The sequence below is a fragment of the Exophiala aquamarina genome (genome assembly GCF_000709125.1).
Source record: "Exophiala aquamarina CBS 119918 chromosome Unknown aczIA-supercont1.2, whole genome shotgun sequence".
NCBI classification, from domain to species: Eukaryota; Fungi; Ascomycota; class Eurotiomycetes; order Chaetothyriales; family Herpotrichiellaceae; genus Exophiala; species Exophiala aquamarina.
In genome coordinates, this window is record NW_013550586.1 from 634,504 (window position 1) to 650,808 (window position 16,305).

A 16,305-nucleotide genomic window follows, 5' to 3' on the forward strand; every position below is an offset into this window, starting at 1 on the left:
TGACTGGTATGAGGATGGAGAATTCGAACGCGGTGTTCCGGAGATGATACCCCCGCAATACCCACTACAGCAGACAAAACGAGCTTAGGTGCATCGTACGGAGAGAAGTAATCCCGAATCCCGACACATGTTAGGCGGGATTCAAATCTGTACGGTTCTGGCGAGAACACCAATACTGATTGCATATGCTATTTTTAATTCTGCAGATCTCCAAAATCGCAAGTGAAAAATCAATCCAAGCTTGCAGATCACTTTCCAACGGGGGGGTTTTTTTTTTCATAAATTGCGGGGCGAGCAATCCAGTGTCTACCTGGCAGTGTATCCACCATCGATGACGATGTCGGAGCCAGTGGTGTAGGAGCTTGCATCGGAGGCGAGGTAGACGTAGGCGCCCTTGAGCTCGGTGGCCTTGGCATCACGGCCAAGGGGAATCATGCTGTGCCAGAGCTCTTGGATATCCTTGGGCACAAAGTCCGAAAGGCCGGTGTCGATGTAGCCGGGGGAGATGGAGTTGACACGTGCAAAATCGCGCCATTCGTTTGCAAGAGATCGGGCAAGGTGGATGCAGCCAGCTTTGGCGACGTTGTACGATGTCTGTTTTGTAGAAGTCAGTTTCGCTCAGGATATCGCATATGTGTAGGTAGGTAGGTAGGTAGGTAGGTAGGTAGGTAGGTAGGTGGCTCTCCCAGGATCTGGCCAAGAAGAACCAAGGGGATGATGGGATGTACCAAGTGCTTACCTGTTCTTGGGGGAAGTTGGCAATGTGGCCGGACATGGAAGCGGTGATGATGAAACTGCCGGTCTTGCGTTCTCTGAAATGCAGGCCGACGGCTCTAGCACAGTGATACACACCAGTCAAATCGGTCTGGATGACCTCGTTCCACTTCTCGATGGGGGCATCGAGGATACCGCTGTCAGCGGTACGGCCGGCATTGGCGATGAAGACATCGACCTTGCCGAAGTCCTTAACGACGTCGGCGACCAACTTCTCGACTTCCTCGTAGTTGCCGACGTTTGCCTTGTACGCCTTAGATTTGACGCCGTACTTCTCCGAGAGCTCCTTTGCATTTTTCTCGCCGCCTTGGGGCCGCGACGAGTAGGTGATGGCGACATCTGCACCAAATTCCGCGCAGCCACGTGCGGCTTCCGTGCCGATACCTGTGGGACCGGAAGCACCGGTAACGATGACGACCTTCCCTTTGAGGGAGAAGAGGTCTTTGAGAGAGGTGGAGGTAGGGACTGGGACCGGCATTTTGAAAGCTGTAATTCAGTGGGAGAGAAGGTTCAATGTGTTTGTAAGATAGGAACTGCTAGGATCTCAACGGATCAGGGTGAAAATGGAAATGGAACACAAATCGATCAGATTCTCCAGGAACCGCGGTGCTTTTATATACTGAGATAAAACGAAAGAAAGGGGAAAAACTCTGAAGAGCTAGCCGGGTAGAGTTTCATTATTATAGGGCACTGCAGCTGGCAGACTGCAACATTAGGAGAACGCGTTGCTCATAACTGCTGGTTCCCTCATTCTCTCGTCCCCATCATGGTGGGGGAAAGAGACTCCATTGAGGCCCCGCTGGCCGGTATGATGACGTAGCAAGATAGGAACAGAGGGGAAGCACAAGCACAATGCACGGTCGGCTGTTCGTATTCATCCAGTGCCAGTCCAGCACATCAGCAGGTAACAAACACGTCTTTGAGACGTGGAAGTCCAGTCAGAGCTTGGAAGATGTCCTATTCAGAATTGGGAAAACGAACTACTCATCGCCTTTCCACTTATTGCCCGTGGGTTCAGTGACTCAGCTGCTGGGCCCTGACACCCGTGACTAATCCATCTCGGAATGTCTCACGAGCTAATGGGACGAACTCAGATTCGGCGAGCTTGGACTGCAGATTACTAAAGACAACAGGAGACTTCAAGGTCAAGTGGAAACCCACAGTGAAATACCAAGGCAACCGAGGAATAGGAGGACCTTAAAAGTCACCTACACACTAGCCTTCAAGTTTTGGATGACCAGAGGATGGACAACCAGCAAATCGTGTCGAGGGGGAGATGCCAGGATGGGCAAAGTCTATTGCTGCTGGCATTCCAAGTAAAGTAGTGGTCTCGCTAGGCCAACTGTTGTCCTACTTTACCAGCGGTCACACGGGTTGTATTCGAGAGGCTATTATTACCTGAGAGTCCTGCTGAGGAGATCTTGCTGACTGTCACAACAAACTTGTCTTCCACGGCTGTACTCCTTCCTGTGACGAGGCTGGCACTCCCTACGCCAATCAATATCCACCCAAGGACCACTACTGCTAATACATAGTGTTGTATGTCTCGGATTGTCCCATCAACCGTAAGCCCTGCCTACTTCCAGATCCTCGGTGGCAACAGATTTCTCCGTTCTCTCTGTGGCACTCCTGCGAAGTCTGCGAAAGGGATTCGCTGCACGATCCTGTGACTCCATGCTGGACATTGGCTTCCGGCCTGGCGTTGGTATTGTCGTGGGTTGTGTATTCACAACCGAATACTTCGAGCTTCGAGGTTGAATGATGGTCGTAGTGGCATTCAGTGCTTCATCACCCGTGCCATCCTTGCTGGCATGACTCCGCCTACTCCTTAATATATTCCGCGTCCAGCTGAATCCTTCGTCGGGAGGGTTCTCGCCTTTCTCGGAGCTCTCATCCCACTGCTGCTGCCTCTGTCCAATCTGTCGTCTCTTCGTGTGGTATTTGTTCAGCCTTCGCTCCACCCACCAAGCCTTGACATCACCAACAACGAATGCAAACAATATCAACGGGACACTAACACCCAGTCCAATCCCAAGAATCCACTTCAAAACCCATCCAAGGTGAAGCTCTCCCCCATCGGCGTTCCTGGGCCGTGGAAATTCAATAATGTTGATGGTAAACAAGCTCGCCAGGAAACTCAGGGGTAAGAACACGATGGTCACCACGGTAAATACCATGATTGTCTGACCTTGTCGAGTAGCTTCCTGGGCTTGATATCGCTGAAACCTTGCTTCAACGGCGTTAGCATGCTTTTGTTTCAGGTCTAGCACCTGCGTGAGATTTTCATTGACACTCCTGGCCTGTTGAGTCATGCGCGTTATGTCAAGGATATCGGCATCCAGGTTTCTTTGTTGCTCTTCCAACTGGACATAAAGATCGATTCGCTTGTCATAGGGGACGAGCTTTGAGGTCCGAAAGACATCTTCCATGTTCCTCAAGGCCTGTTTCTGCTGGCGGAGAATATTTGCGAGGATGTCGAGCTCGTCCTCGATATCTTTGCATTCGACCAGAAGTGCGGCTTCTTCGTCGATGTTAAGAAGCTTATTGACGAATTCTTCTGCATCGGTGTCACGCTCGCGCCAGCCGTCCTGGCCCAGCATCGCGGCAACGTCAGCGTCAGTCGCGTACAGCTCTTGCTCCGAGACGTATGCCTCTTGGGCCTCGATCAGTTGCTGTTCATAAATTGCACTACTCTTTCCATGGGCTCTGAGCCAATGCGCCGCAACCACTGAGTCGCTCTTGAACCGTCGAAACAAGGCTGTCTCCTTGAGCGTCAACAGCCCTATACTCAATTCGAACATTTCAGCAAAGAGTAGCTCATCATTGTCCCATTGATGGCGGTCAAAAATGCCACAGCACCTCTCTGTGACAAGTGTAGCGAGTTCGTGCACACTCCGGATAGGAGGCCGTGTGGTAGAGTTGATGTCTTCAACGATACCGTCAAAAAGATTGAGCGGATCTCGACGTGGCTGGCCCCATCTCTCGGGAAAGCAAGTTATCAAGAGATCACCAATGATGAAAAGCCAGAGCTGATCAACCATATAGACCTTTAGCTCTTGCTTGTTGTTGTCGCAATATCGATACACAACTTGATCCACATCTTGAGGATCAGTATCTGTGCTGTGATGCTTGAACTGATCCAGTGTGCGGCGTGGGTGAAGATCCGTAGACTGTGTCACTGGATATCCATGAATAAGGAGAGTATCTTTCGGGATTTGCCACATCTGAGAATCTTCGAGTGAGTCGGTATTTCCAGGTGGTCCTTTAATGGATTCCGTTAAAGCTTTTCTGTTCTTGTCCGTCTCCCAATGCAGGTATGGCAAGAAAAGTACCATCATGTCTTCTTCTTGTAACTGTGGCGGTCTTTGTGGCTGCAGTTGTGATTGAGGTACAGTAGGAGGCGGCTGTATTGGAGGCTCTCGGGTTGGTGGCCGATATGAGCCGTGAAGAGCTGCGTTGATTTCTCCGCGATTCGAATGGGACGACCTACGAGAGGCAGCTGAAGCGACATCTGCAGGCCTCCTTGACCCGAGACCGATCCGTTTACAAGATGGTCGCATGAATCGTGAGTGAACTTTCCTGCCTCGATGCTGCTGTTGACCCATCAGCCTCAACACTGATTTTAAAGCCGAAAGATCCCTCGATTCCCCTTCCAGAAAATGCTTGGTCAACAGAGCCTCAAGCCAGGAAATGTTGTTTGCAGGAAGATGAATCCAACGAAAGTCTGGCTTCTTCGTCTCGATATTCTCGAATACAGTAGGAATTGCAAATTTGTCCGTGTCTTTAACCCTTTCGTATAGCACCTGCCAAACGGTGTATTTGTCCACCTTACTTTTAAGTCCCCGCGGTCCTTTCTGATCGAAGAAGAAACTGACAACCGCTGCCTTGAACCGTTCACAGGCTTTTCGGGTGGCACGCTTTGTTGGGCCTTCCAGTACGTGATGGCGAAGCGCATCCACAATTTCCCAGTGTCCATTGTGGGCTGCTCGAATAAGAGGCGTACTGTCGGAGCTATCCTTTGCGTTTTTATACGCATGCGGTACTTTTAGTATCCGCTGAACGGCCGCTAGCTTGCCCTTTTCTGCAGCCCAATGCAGGGCAGTCATTCCAGTGGAAGTGCGTGCATTGATATTAGCACTTTGTGTGTGCGTCAATAAAGCATCAATGGCCGCCTCAGACCCAGCTTTTGCAGCCATCAGCAATGGAGTCCACCGTCCATCACTCCTTGCCTCGATGTTTGCGCCAGAGTTTAGGAGAAGCTTGACCATTGCAGGCTGATCATTTTTGGCAGCGAGATGGAGTGCGGTGTGACCCTGGTCGTTCGCAACAGAGATGTCAGCAAGCCTCTTGCCCTTGCTAGGTAGTAACACTCCAGCCAACTGAAGTGAGCCCTTTGCTGCAGCCCAAAGAAGCGGGGTCCGGTTTTCGTTGTCACGCAGTTCGAAGTCTTTGAGCCTTGACAAGATTAGGGACAGCATATCGGAATTCCATTTCACGGTAGGGGGAACTTCGGATGCCATTCGATGGAGGATATTCCTCCCATGATAATCCACCGCGTCCGCATTGGCGCCTCGAGCCAACAGTGTGGCAACGGTTTCAGCCTGACCACGAAGGGCTGCCGCTATGAATGGAGTTTTCCCTTCAGTATCTCGAAACTCGATATCACTATTGTAGTCAAGGAGCAAGTTGATGATTATATTTCGGGTCTTGTTCTTCTGACTTCTGATCGAGCGATGTATTGGTCCGTTGCCAGCGGTGACATCTGTCTTTGCCCCTGCTTGAAGCAGGAGCTCTACTGCTAGGTCATTCCCGTAGCTAATTGCTCTTCCGAGAAGCTCGCGCAAGTAGTTTTCATCCGTGTGCCGAACAAGATCGGGATTTTCAAGCAGGTTCTTTAGCTCGGCGGCCTCATCAGGCTTTATTGCCTTCGCGAACGCGACTCGCACTTGGCGAGGATCAAGGCCAACACCTGGTGGTTGCGACATTTGATGTCACAAATTGAAGCTCGACCTGATGGAGTCGATAGGAAACTCGTTCCATCATGATCTTGATGAAGCACACAGATGCAGACACGGCTCAAATGTTAATGTGGTGTTACGACGTTAGCGTCACCCAGCCTCGTTGTTTGAGTGAAAAGGAGGCAGCAAGGATGCGAAGGCTGTGATTAGAAACACGAGATGTCCACCAATCGACCATCAACGGCTGAATGGGGGGAAAACATGGGGGAACGCCCACAAGACCCCAGTAGTGCCATAACTCCCACTGAGGGTATATCCTGCCATTACCTCGATCTGTAGCCCTCAAGGAGCTGAAAGCTAGATTGCACTCTCAATTGGTGCCACGTCAAGAGACCAGGCGGACAATGAGGGATACGGAGAAACACGAGGTATTGCGACAGTGCCTAACGACTTCCCCGTCATCGCGGCTATATTTGAGTAATTATGAATACAACCCCTGCAAAAAGCTTACACCGGTTCTGTTTTCCTGTTCTCCTCGAAGGGATGGTGGCGCATGCCTAATTCGACGAATTTGGTAGCCCTTTCGCCAAACAAAAGGAAAGTTTTGTGAGGTTATTTATGAAATGCGCGCCTTTGATTTCATCCACCCCGGCCATGTTGTAAAGAACATGTCATGGGATAGTAGGGCGGCTGTTGAGGCGATACACACCTTCAGAAGTAGACTAGGCAATGTCATATAGGCTCGTAAGATGGTCACGATTCCGCTACATTTGCAAAGAACAGATACAGTCGGGACGCATGAGCCTATACCAAAGGCGTCGATGAACATGCTCTCTTCGCTGCCCCCAACAACAGCAAAAGCGGCTTCAAATTCAAACCCATGACAAGCCAATTATTAACGCTTGTCTTCACTCTTCGAGGATGTAGTCTCCCGCTAAGACTGATATGAAGCTAGACTAGATGTGTTGGAATAATTTCGATCTTATCTACGTCTTGACTGCAGTCGCCCTCATATGAAGTGGTCTAAAGCCGAGAGGCGGTTGGTCTTTCTCCCTCAGTCGAAAACAGATACCTAGAAGGTTGTTGAGAGAACTTGCGTTCTGATTCGCAACGAATGCACGCAGACATGGCGGAGGCCTGCGTCTAATATTGAATTTCAGGTTTGTCCGCATTTGAACAGTTCAAATGGAGACAGTCTATGTCCAGCTGAGAAGGGACATTAGGTTTTCGGTCATCAATCGTGTTAATAAAAAGATTTGTAGCTCTTCGCGAGAGTATGAGCTTTCTCTCATAACAATCGAACAAATTAGAGATCCCAGATAGCGTTGGGACAGAGACATGCCAACAACAATCCACTGATACTTGCCATCATGCCTAGTGAAACGACAAGAGATGATGCTGTCAGGATCCAAAGAACCCAGGTTAGAAATATCCCGCAGTCTCGCAAAGACTCTGTAGATAGCGACAAGTGACTAACATCTCTCTCAGCCTTAGCTGAGAGAGATATATCGTCCGCTGGATTCTCTGCACGAGCGCAGAGTGCAGGTGACAAGGACACCAACACGCCCAGTAAGAAAGCAGCCAGAAACAACTCTAGTGCTTCTGGCAAAAATGACAATAGCTTGGTGTAGAAGTAAAGGGCTTAGGAGGTCTGCATAGGCTGAGAGGCTAGCTCTCAAAGCCATATGTGGGGCTGACGGGATCCTGGAGGGCGAGAAAGCAGGATGGGTCGACGAGAGACCCTAGAGGTACAAATCACTCCTTTTGCACACCTGGTCGTAGACAATCGCACAAGATTTGTGACAGAAGCCGGTATTTAATGTCGCTGGTCATACTCCTTAGTGCTCCCCAGTTAGGTGTAAAATGCCTTACAAAGGGTTTTTGCTCACACCGTCGGTAATGGATATGACCACACATTGTTGTACTCATTTCATCCCCTCGTCATTCTGTCTTCCCTTGCCCTGCACACTCTCTTCACCCAGGACTTTAGCGCTGCCCATGAACAAGGCACCAACGTATCCACCCAAAAAGCGCATATCTTGTGCCTGCACGGCCGTCATGCGTACAAGGTTCTCTGTGTCGGCAAGATGAGCATTGAGCTGGGCAAGCTGGGCATGAAGATGCGCGTATTGACGGTTCTTGTTGGTTGAGGTCGCGTTGAATGAGGTCCCGGATGAGGGGCGGGAAAGAGATTGTTTGGTGTTTGTGCTGTTGCTGGCCATACCGAGCAATAGCCGCTTCAAGCGATGCTTAGTTTCTCCCCGGTCTGATCCTGAGCACAATCCTGTGGACACGTTGTGACTGTGTTGAAGGTTGTTCAAGGAGCGCGACGCTCAGGAAAGACAACGTGATTGTGACAGCCACGTGATATCTTGTGGACTGACGTCACTTTCTAACTATATCCGGCGAGCGCTAAAATAATCATTCTAAGGTCCACTATCAAGGAGTGCTCTGTTGTTACAAGCCACTGGCATGTGAAAACCTGCGATGGGATAACAATCAGGAACTGTAGGAATCAGCATACAGCCAACATTGGTTTCATTTCATAGGGTGGAGCCTCTCAGCGAAGCCATATGGCGTATCGCGTGGCGGATGCAAGGCTTTGCTTGCATACATTCGCCTGTCGTGAGGTCTGCGGTTGAAGTCTAATGTTGAGTCTCCTCTGAATGCACGGTCGAACGCCAGGAGACACAGAATAAAAGTAGTCGTCAATTTTGCATGCATTGATTAATTACCCGTTTTCTGACACTTTGCCACACCCAACACGTCTCATATGCCCCTAACCTCTCGGTTACCATGTTTGGCTAACATGTCTGTCGTTCCGGCCCTGTCGTATTTGTGCCTGAAAAGTAAAGTTTGCGCCCATGTATGCAATACAAAAGGTCTTTCTCCAATGAATATTGAACTGGATGGTCTGCTATCTCGAGACCTGCCCTGTCCTCCAAGGCTCCGTCGTGATACACAATTCGGTTCTGCACTACATGTGAGCCAGTAGTCCATCCTCATTGCAATTTTTATGTACTGGAAGCGAAAAATCAAAGAGCTTCTCTTCTCCGTTCGTTCGTGCCATTCTCCGAAAACTCATCTCGTTGCTTTTCACCGTGTTGCGATCCATCTCCAGCCTACCAGGTTGTAAGATTCGCAGAAGCTGATCATTAAAGTATATGTGAACAAGGTACAATTGGAAATATATGCGTACTGTGCGGCAAAGTGAAGACCCCATGATTATCGGCCGTGAGCGCCTGAGTCGCGCGTGTATAGGAAGGATGTAGGACATTATTGGCTTCAATTAGTCCTAATGAGTCGCAAGCATGTGTCGTGGCGCGAAGCTGCTCGTGCTGCTATGCGCAGACGGCTCCGATTCGATATTTGCACTTCCACTGTCAGCGCTACCCGCGCTAGCACTTGCACTTCCAGTCAGACTTTTCACGGGGGCTTTGAGTGGTGGGAGAGGTTTGCTCACCCCTGCCTGTTCGACCTGATGTGGATGCATCATGTTGCCTTGGGTTGGAGGGTATCGTGGAACTGGAGCTGGCATGCCGCTGGGTGGTGATGGTCGGCCATTGCGCGGTGGCCCTTGTTGAGCATAGGGATCGTTTGGTGGGGAGGGTCGACCAGGCATTCTGCCCGAAGGCCCGAATGGATTACCGGGTGACCGACTAGTACGACGGCTGGGCGGGCCTGGATATGGTCCACCATTCATACCAATTTCTTGTAATCGACTTGCTGTCAACGAGTTCGCACGGGATTCGTCTGCCATTTCTTTTCGATCCACATTGCCGTATCGATTCGATGAAAACCCCATCATAGGATTGTCCAAGATGTTGGCTCCAAGAATGGGCATGTCGGATAGTATCTGGGTACTGGTCCGTTGTCGGTTCATCCCTGGGCGAGGATAGCCACCTTGCCGCATGGCTGGACCATTGGTGAAGACATCCTTACGCAACTGATTCTGGCTGTTTGTCCTTTTCGTCCGCCGCGAGGTCACACTCATCATGTCAAAATTATCAGGATCAATTGATGGGGGAGGAGGACCGCGTGCTGCCATGGGGTCGAAATAATCGTCGTCGTCGTCATCGTCGTCAAAATCTTGGTGGCGATTATTTGTAGGTCTTCTGCCATTGCCTCGAGATCTCATGGACATTTCTTGTTGCTTAAGTTGAAGTTCTCTCTCCCGCAGCATCAATTCGCGTTCCCTCAAAGATGGGCCTTGCGGCCCACCATTTTCTCCGAAGTTGGTAGCATCGGCACCATCTCCTAGCTCGTCATAGAGCACCACATGACTGAACTCATCTAGATTGTTCTCCTCATATGAAGGCCGTCTCTGCATTTGACTGGGGCCCCGGGGTGGGTAGCTATTTGGAGGACCACGGAATCCATTGACTGGAGGAGGACCACGTCTTCCTGGAGGGCCCATCGGGGGACCCATGTTTGGACCACGCATAGGTCGTGGTGGTCCACTGATGGATCCGTTGAGCTGTCGAGGCGGCGGGCCGTTGGATAAGGACATGTTTCGAGGGGGTGGCTGAACGACAGCAGGCGAAGGAGGTATCGCAGATTGAGGAGAGGTTTGCGGTCGATCTTTGTTGACCATATTGACATGGCGCAACATGGTGTACAATGTCTCGATACGGGGCACTTTGACCTTTAGATCTTTTGCGAACTGCACCGGGGTTCCAAGGTATGTTTCAACCTCCATTGGGCGTCGGGATGTAAAATCTTGATACATCGTGCTGGGGTCTTGGGTCGGGGTAATCATAGTTGAGATTGTGTTTTCTTTAAAGTCAGAGGGAAATTTGCACTCCTGTGCACGTGCCAACTCCAAGAGTTCGTCCATAACGCTGGATATCAATTCGTGAACACCGGGTAGTCGTATTAGATCGGAGAGAATGGGGGTTTCAAACAAGACGCTGATGGGATGAAAGGCAATGGGACTATATTTGATGGTCAGTTTAGAAGAACGCATTGGAGCAGAACACATACCCAATCATTCTTTCGTACTGTTGTTGCTTGATGTTGTTTGATACCTTGCAGTCAACTTGTGCTGTGGTCAATGTCATAGCTAAGGCCTCTGACATGTCCCTTTGGATGGACTCTGGGATAGCTGAGTTCTTGCTAGCAGGCCCAACCCAGATTTCAGTGGACCCGGTGTGCTCGAACTCGCTGGAACCGAGCTGTGTTAAATCTGCCCCAGAAACAAGTGAGAGCACCACATTGGTAGGAAATCTCTCTTCCAATTGTTTTTCCACGCCCAGTGTATTTGTTGTGTTGATGAGGATACAGGTGTGTTGAGGTGTCACAACGGACTGGATTATGTCTGCAAGGTTGTAGACATCGGGAAGCGCTTTCACACACAGCAAGACATAATCGAAAGAGGCTTGTTGGTTCGCTGCCTCTTCGGGACTTTGGACGACTGGGGAAATTAGCTGAAGCAAAGAGGTAGATTCGAGGGGTGTGCCTACCATAACGTGGCTTGAACCGCTCATTGCCAAAGAGCTGTGATCTGGAAGAGAATGAGTATCGCTGCGGCGCGGACAGAGAATCACGAGTATTCTTACTTGAAAGATACGCCATACTGCGCAACAGCCTGGTAATTGGCTTTCCAGACCAAGGTCACGTCGCAGGCATTTGTGGCCTGCAATCGCCATGAAAGAAATGCCGAAACTGCATTGCCGCCGACTATACAACAGCGTCTTAGCTCGCGATTCATGTCGTACTGCGCCGGAGAGGAGGGGGTGGGGGAAGAAGAGCAGAATCCAAATAGTGGTTGATGATCAGGAGGCCAGTGGTCATGCTCACCAGAGAGAATCCGCAGACGCGGAGGAGAAGGAGCCATGTTGTGTAAAAGTGCCAATCCGACTCGACTCGATCGGATGAAATATAAGGTGTTCTCTCTCTCCTAAGCAGGAACGACCTGCTGCAGAGTCTGAAAGGCCACTGGTTGGCGCAGTTGGAGGTGTCCAAAAATCCGGTGTCCAACACAAGGTACTCTTTTTCGACTCCTTTGGATCCAAACAATGCCAGTCAATCAACAAAGAGGTAGTAATCTCGGATTAAAATGAGCGATAGAATGTAACAATTATGTCGGCGACATGAACCGAGAAAGCGAGGGGCGCAGGATGGATTTTGAGAAGAGGATTTCGGTGGTAGGCGATTGGGGTGCAGTGGTCTTGGGTACGCCAATACCAGCACCAACAAGGACGTTGAGAAGAGGAGAGGAGGTGGTTGAGGAGGGTGCAGGCTGTTACAGGGGTAATGTCATGAAAAGCAGTACGGAGTACTATGATTGTGGCTTGCAAGATAAACGAGCGACGGCGTCGGTAAAGAGGATGAACGGAGGACGAGTAGGACAAGAAGTAGGTGAAAAAGAAACAATGGTGAGGGTGAGGGTGAGGATGTGAAAGTGGATGTGGTGGCTGCGGTGATGAAAGGGAGACTCGGAGGTGGCAGACGATGTCGTGTTCTGGTGCGTGTGCTTGTACGGGCGCAGTGACTTGAGATGCGCAAACACCACTCGAAACAGGCGAGAAAAATCAGACCAGACAGGGACGGGCACGCAGAGCCAGCCAGAGAGAGAGAGCAGATGGGGAAGGGTGGAGGGGTTGATTGCATTGGATTCTGACGGACCATGCCATGGACTTAACTACTAGATCCCCGTCCACGCCTATCACCCACACCCGTTGCGTCCGAGCCAACGCCCAGAATTCACCGCTCGGGGGGATTAACCAAACCACTTGGTTACGTGCCTACCTTGGATTAGGCACGAGTACGTGTACTCCGTACGGATCTCAACTTTAGCTAGCCTAGCCCAGCATATTGCCGACTGCCCGTTAAAGCCTTCCAGAAGTGCCACCAGGCGTATGGACCCGGATCCCCAACACCCTTAGCTCGCTCACTAGTTAGTCACTTAGTTTAAAGGGCCCTCAAGCTGTTTCTGAGCCGGGGTTCAGGCATCAGGTATCAGGCATCACGCTCAATTCTGACGGGCACGGAGTATGAGTAGTTCAGCTGGCTTGTGTCTGCATGTTGGGTTAGGATTAGACATGTACATACACTCCTGTACGTGAATCTATCACGTACACTACGCACTGTATTCGCACTTGGTAGATACTCATGTAAAACTGCTCCAGTTACTGCAATACAGGCAGACCTGCGCCTGTCCTCGATACCTACCCGTAGGGACCAAGTAGACCATGAATAAATGATCACCATACATCTGGAATCCGCGCTTCTGGGTCGCTAGAGCAGGCCCCAGCTCGAAGCCCACTTCCCTCTTCGTACGGAGTACGGAGTACTCGTAATTCCATTTCCAACATCCTTGCTCCCAGACGAGCAATTATGCATATCACAACTTCCATCCCCATACATATGTATCCAGCATATGGGCAAAGTAGGTTACATACTCGCTTCACGAATTTGCACAAGGAACTGAGGCCTGCGTCTCCAAGGTTACGAGTACATCCTGGGACGACTTCAAGCTTACACCAGAAACCTGTTCGATGCACCGACTTTGTCTAGACTTTGAACAGGACTGCCTTATGAAACTTGTCGCTTCAATTATTGTGGCCCCTACTCATTTCTCAAGCAGTGTCGTACGGTTTCTCGAGGCACAAGAAACGCCGGCAGTTCAGGACACCCGGGCCAGGACCGCTAGACTCTGAACATAACAAAACAATTGAACCCAACTCGAGCATCAAGCTTCAGCTGTCTTGGTCTTAATTAAACTCCTTGCCCGGAAAGGAGCACTCAGGATTGGATCTTACTCGCCGACTAGCTCCATGTCACCCGCCTTGCCATGGGCTGCAACTCACTTCCTATCTACTCATTCTCGTTGCCCTGGTCCATGTCCCCCTGTTGTATCCGCCAGGGCTCCTCCCCTGTTCCACTAGTCTTCAATGTCCGCGGCTCGTAAACCATGACCTAGCAGATCGAAATGTCCTTCTTTGGAACCACGGTGGTACGCTTGCGCGCCTAAAAGCCGTTGTGGACATTTTGATCGCATCATTCGACTGGAACGTACCCGTACTCGGTGCCTCAAAGACCACTCTCCGGCATGAGCTATACCACATACTCGTGGAGCGTGGCGAGGCTGCCGTGCAATATTGGCGCGTCTTACAAAACCAAACACGGAGAGTGTATAACGGGTACGGACTATCTTGATAATATCACACCGAGTGCACGCCAGCTTACGTACTACTCCGCCAACACCCAAATCTTCCCCAATTGATATCTCTCGCTTACTTATCTGGCAGGAGCTGGAATAAAAGACTGATAGCCTGGAAACGTGGATTCCCTGACCATCTGAGACAATGGCAGTACAACTCACCGCTCCGTCCTCGACCGTATCCGTACACGGATATCCTATCGACAATCTATTGCTTCTTCGCTGGCAATTGGTGGCGGTGACCATTGAGTTCTATGGAAACAGCAACCATATCAACAATTTCATGGCAAAGCGACGGACATGGCACGGAATCGCAGCTCAGGTACAAGGTGGGCGGGTGAGCCCAGACGCTAGTTGCCCCTTACCGCTGCCAGGAAAAGTGGCGTCCTACTCTTGAAGGCGACTGAGACTTGCATAACTCTATTCTTGACTTGACACTTTTTTAAACCATTGGTACTGAACAGTTCTGTTTCAGTAGTCGCGAACGTGGTTGATCAAGTTCTGGAAAAGGACAAATCACGTCGTCGGTACCGAGTACAACCTTTCATCTTCAATGAGATGCTGCCGACAGCAGCATTCACACCAAAAGCACATCTTGCGTGGGAGCAAGGACTTGTTTGATCCTCTCTGATTGGGTCGCTAGATCTCAGTCTGAATCGATGATGATTCTGATGCGTGTCAGTGGAGCTCCCGAGATTGGGACAACGCCCAATCCACACCTGCAATCCTAACAAGAACTCCAAATGCCGGAGTGGCGTAGCATTACGCTCGACGGCCGTGATAAGTTGCACTGGCAAACTATAAGATTGTTGCGCAGAAAGACGCAAGCTTGGATTATGGCCTGAGCCCCCGGCGCCGGAGCACCTCTTCCGATTGATTTGTGTACAGGAGATCTCCTGTCCTGGCGCTCAAGCTTGCGAAGCCTCGGGCTCCTCGATTACTGCTTCGGAGTATATCATTATCATCAAGACAACTGGGATGATGCCATGAAACAATGCTGGTACTTACAGATGCCGACAGATCCACTATCCAACTCCTATCTTATTAGCGAAAACCCATATCAACAACCACAACGTGAAAGGTACTAAGTACAGCTTTGGCGAGACAAAAGAGTATTAGTGTAGGTGCAAAAATAAACCATGGTAATCTACGCAGGGGATGTGCGATGACCCTCAATCGCTAAGGAAAACGCATTTCTTGTCTGGATGCCTGCCACAGCCTTTTCGCCTCGCTGAGCTAACTATAAGGCGCAGATCATCGAGCCTCCCGGGCCAGGTATTGCCCCTGGCCAAGAAATTACCCTTCCAACATTTACGAGTATGCACGTTAGTTGTTTCATTTGCTCGATTATTTGTGTGACGACCCCACACGATGTGCTGGGAATCGCGTCTCAGTCCCCAACCAGTCACATGATCAGCAGTAGGACGTTCTCTTTAAGTCGAGCGTATTTGCCCTCTACTTCTCTTAGACTCGAAGAGAAGATGAATATTCGTGGTTCCAGTCCAACGCGCAGCCGCCATTGAGATATTCATGAGTGCCAACCAGGATTCCCTTCAACTACTCGTGCAAACGCGGACTGGATGATATTTCCGGCTTAAGCCAAGGATCGACCACGTGCAAATAATGCCAACATATCAGATTTTGTCGCGTCATCCACTTGGACTAGCTTCTGTTGCGTGGAGTTTGTGTTCATAGACGAGATAGGGATGGGCACTCGCTCATCTCGGCTACGAGGGGCCCTCGGGCAGACACTCGGTGCACATGTATGTATGTATATACCTGCTCGTACTACTGAGTACTACACTACCTGGTCTGCTGTGGAATGGCTTGTTAGATTGCTTGGTACAGATATTCCTTAACGCATTCTCGGCAACGACCTAACCTGGTGCTTGCCTTGCACCTCGTCAATGGGTTACCTAGAGTACGGAGTACAAGACCGGTATCTACAAGGAAGGATGCGTATGTACGAGTCGGGAGTCGGGACCCAGGATTTATGTAGGAGATATGCCAGATCCAGCACAGAGAGCACGACTCCTTGTCCTCACCCGTTATTGAATTACTATAGACCCATTGTTTGGTCTTTCCACTCTGGTGCAGAGGGCAAAAAGCCTTACAGGATTCAGATCCCTCGGGCACGAAAAGGTATCCGGTCGAAGTGCATTACCGTGCCAAAACTGTTCAGTCTTCAAGTGGGTACCCTGAGCTCACCACCAAATTCTTAACAAATGAACGTGCTGAATTCTAAAGGCAATGCAAGATTTAGAGGGTGCTGCTCTGAAGTGGCTTGTTGTGGCAATTGTCGTCAGAAATTATGCGATCGACAACTAAACCTGACGGTGAACCTTTCTCTCAAGGTGCCTTGCTGGAGTGGCCCTTACTAGTAGTTACTATCCCAGACCGATCTCCCCT

The 16,305-nt window shown here is 50.2% G+C and overlaps 4 protein-coding genes across 4 annotated transcripts; all 4 read right to left on the reverse strand.

The window, feature by feature from the left end:
- Positions 1-306: 306 nt before the first annotated feature.
- On the reverse strand, positions 307-1,252 carry A1O9_02081 (NADP-dependent mannitol dehydrogenase; the record flags this gene model as incomplete). The annotated part of the gene is made up of 2 exons (XM_013407656.1): positions 307-594; positions 740-1,252. The coding sequence occupies 2 exons, from the start codon at positions 1,250-1,252 to the stop codon at positions 307-309; spliced, it is 801 nt and encodes a 266-aa protein (XP_013263110.1).
- Positions 1,253-2,333: 1,081 nt separating this feature from the next.
- Positions 2,334-5,759, reverse strand: A1O9_02082 (uncharacterized protein; the record flags this gene model as incomplete). The annotated part of the gene is made up of 1 exon (XM_013407657.1): positions 2,334-5,759. One exon carries the CDS (start codon positions 5,757-5,759, stop codon positions 2,334-2,336), a length of 3,426 nt encoding a protein of 1,141 aa, XP_013263111.1.
- A 1,898-nt stretch (positions 5,760-7,657) lies between these two features.
- Positions 7,658-7,954, reverse strand: A1O9_02083 (uncharacterized protein; the record flags this gene model as incomplete). Its single annotated transcript, XM_013407658.1, has 1 exon — positions 7,658-7,954. The coding sequence occupies one exon, from the start codon at positions 7,952-7,954 to the stop codon at positions 7,658-7,660; it is 297 nt and encodes a 98-aa protein (XP_013263112.1).
- Positions 7,955-9,027: 1,073 nt separating this feature from the next.
- On the reverse strand, positions 9,028-11,442 carry A1O9_02084 (alcohol dehydrogenase; the record flags this gene model as incomplete). Its single annotated transcript, XM_013407659.1, has 4 exons — positions 9,028-10,666; positions 10,716-11,145; positions 11,195-11,235; positions 11,291-11,442. 4 exons carry the CDS (start codon positions 11,440-11,442, stop codon positions 9,028-9,030), a joined length of 2,262 nt encoding a protein of 753 aa, XP_013263113.1.
- Positions 11,443-16,305: the final 4,863 nt, after the last annotated feature.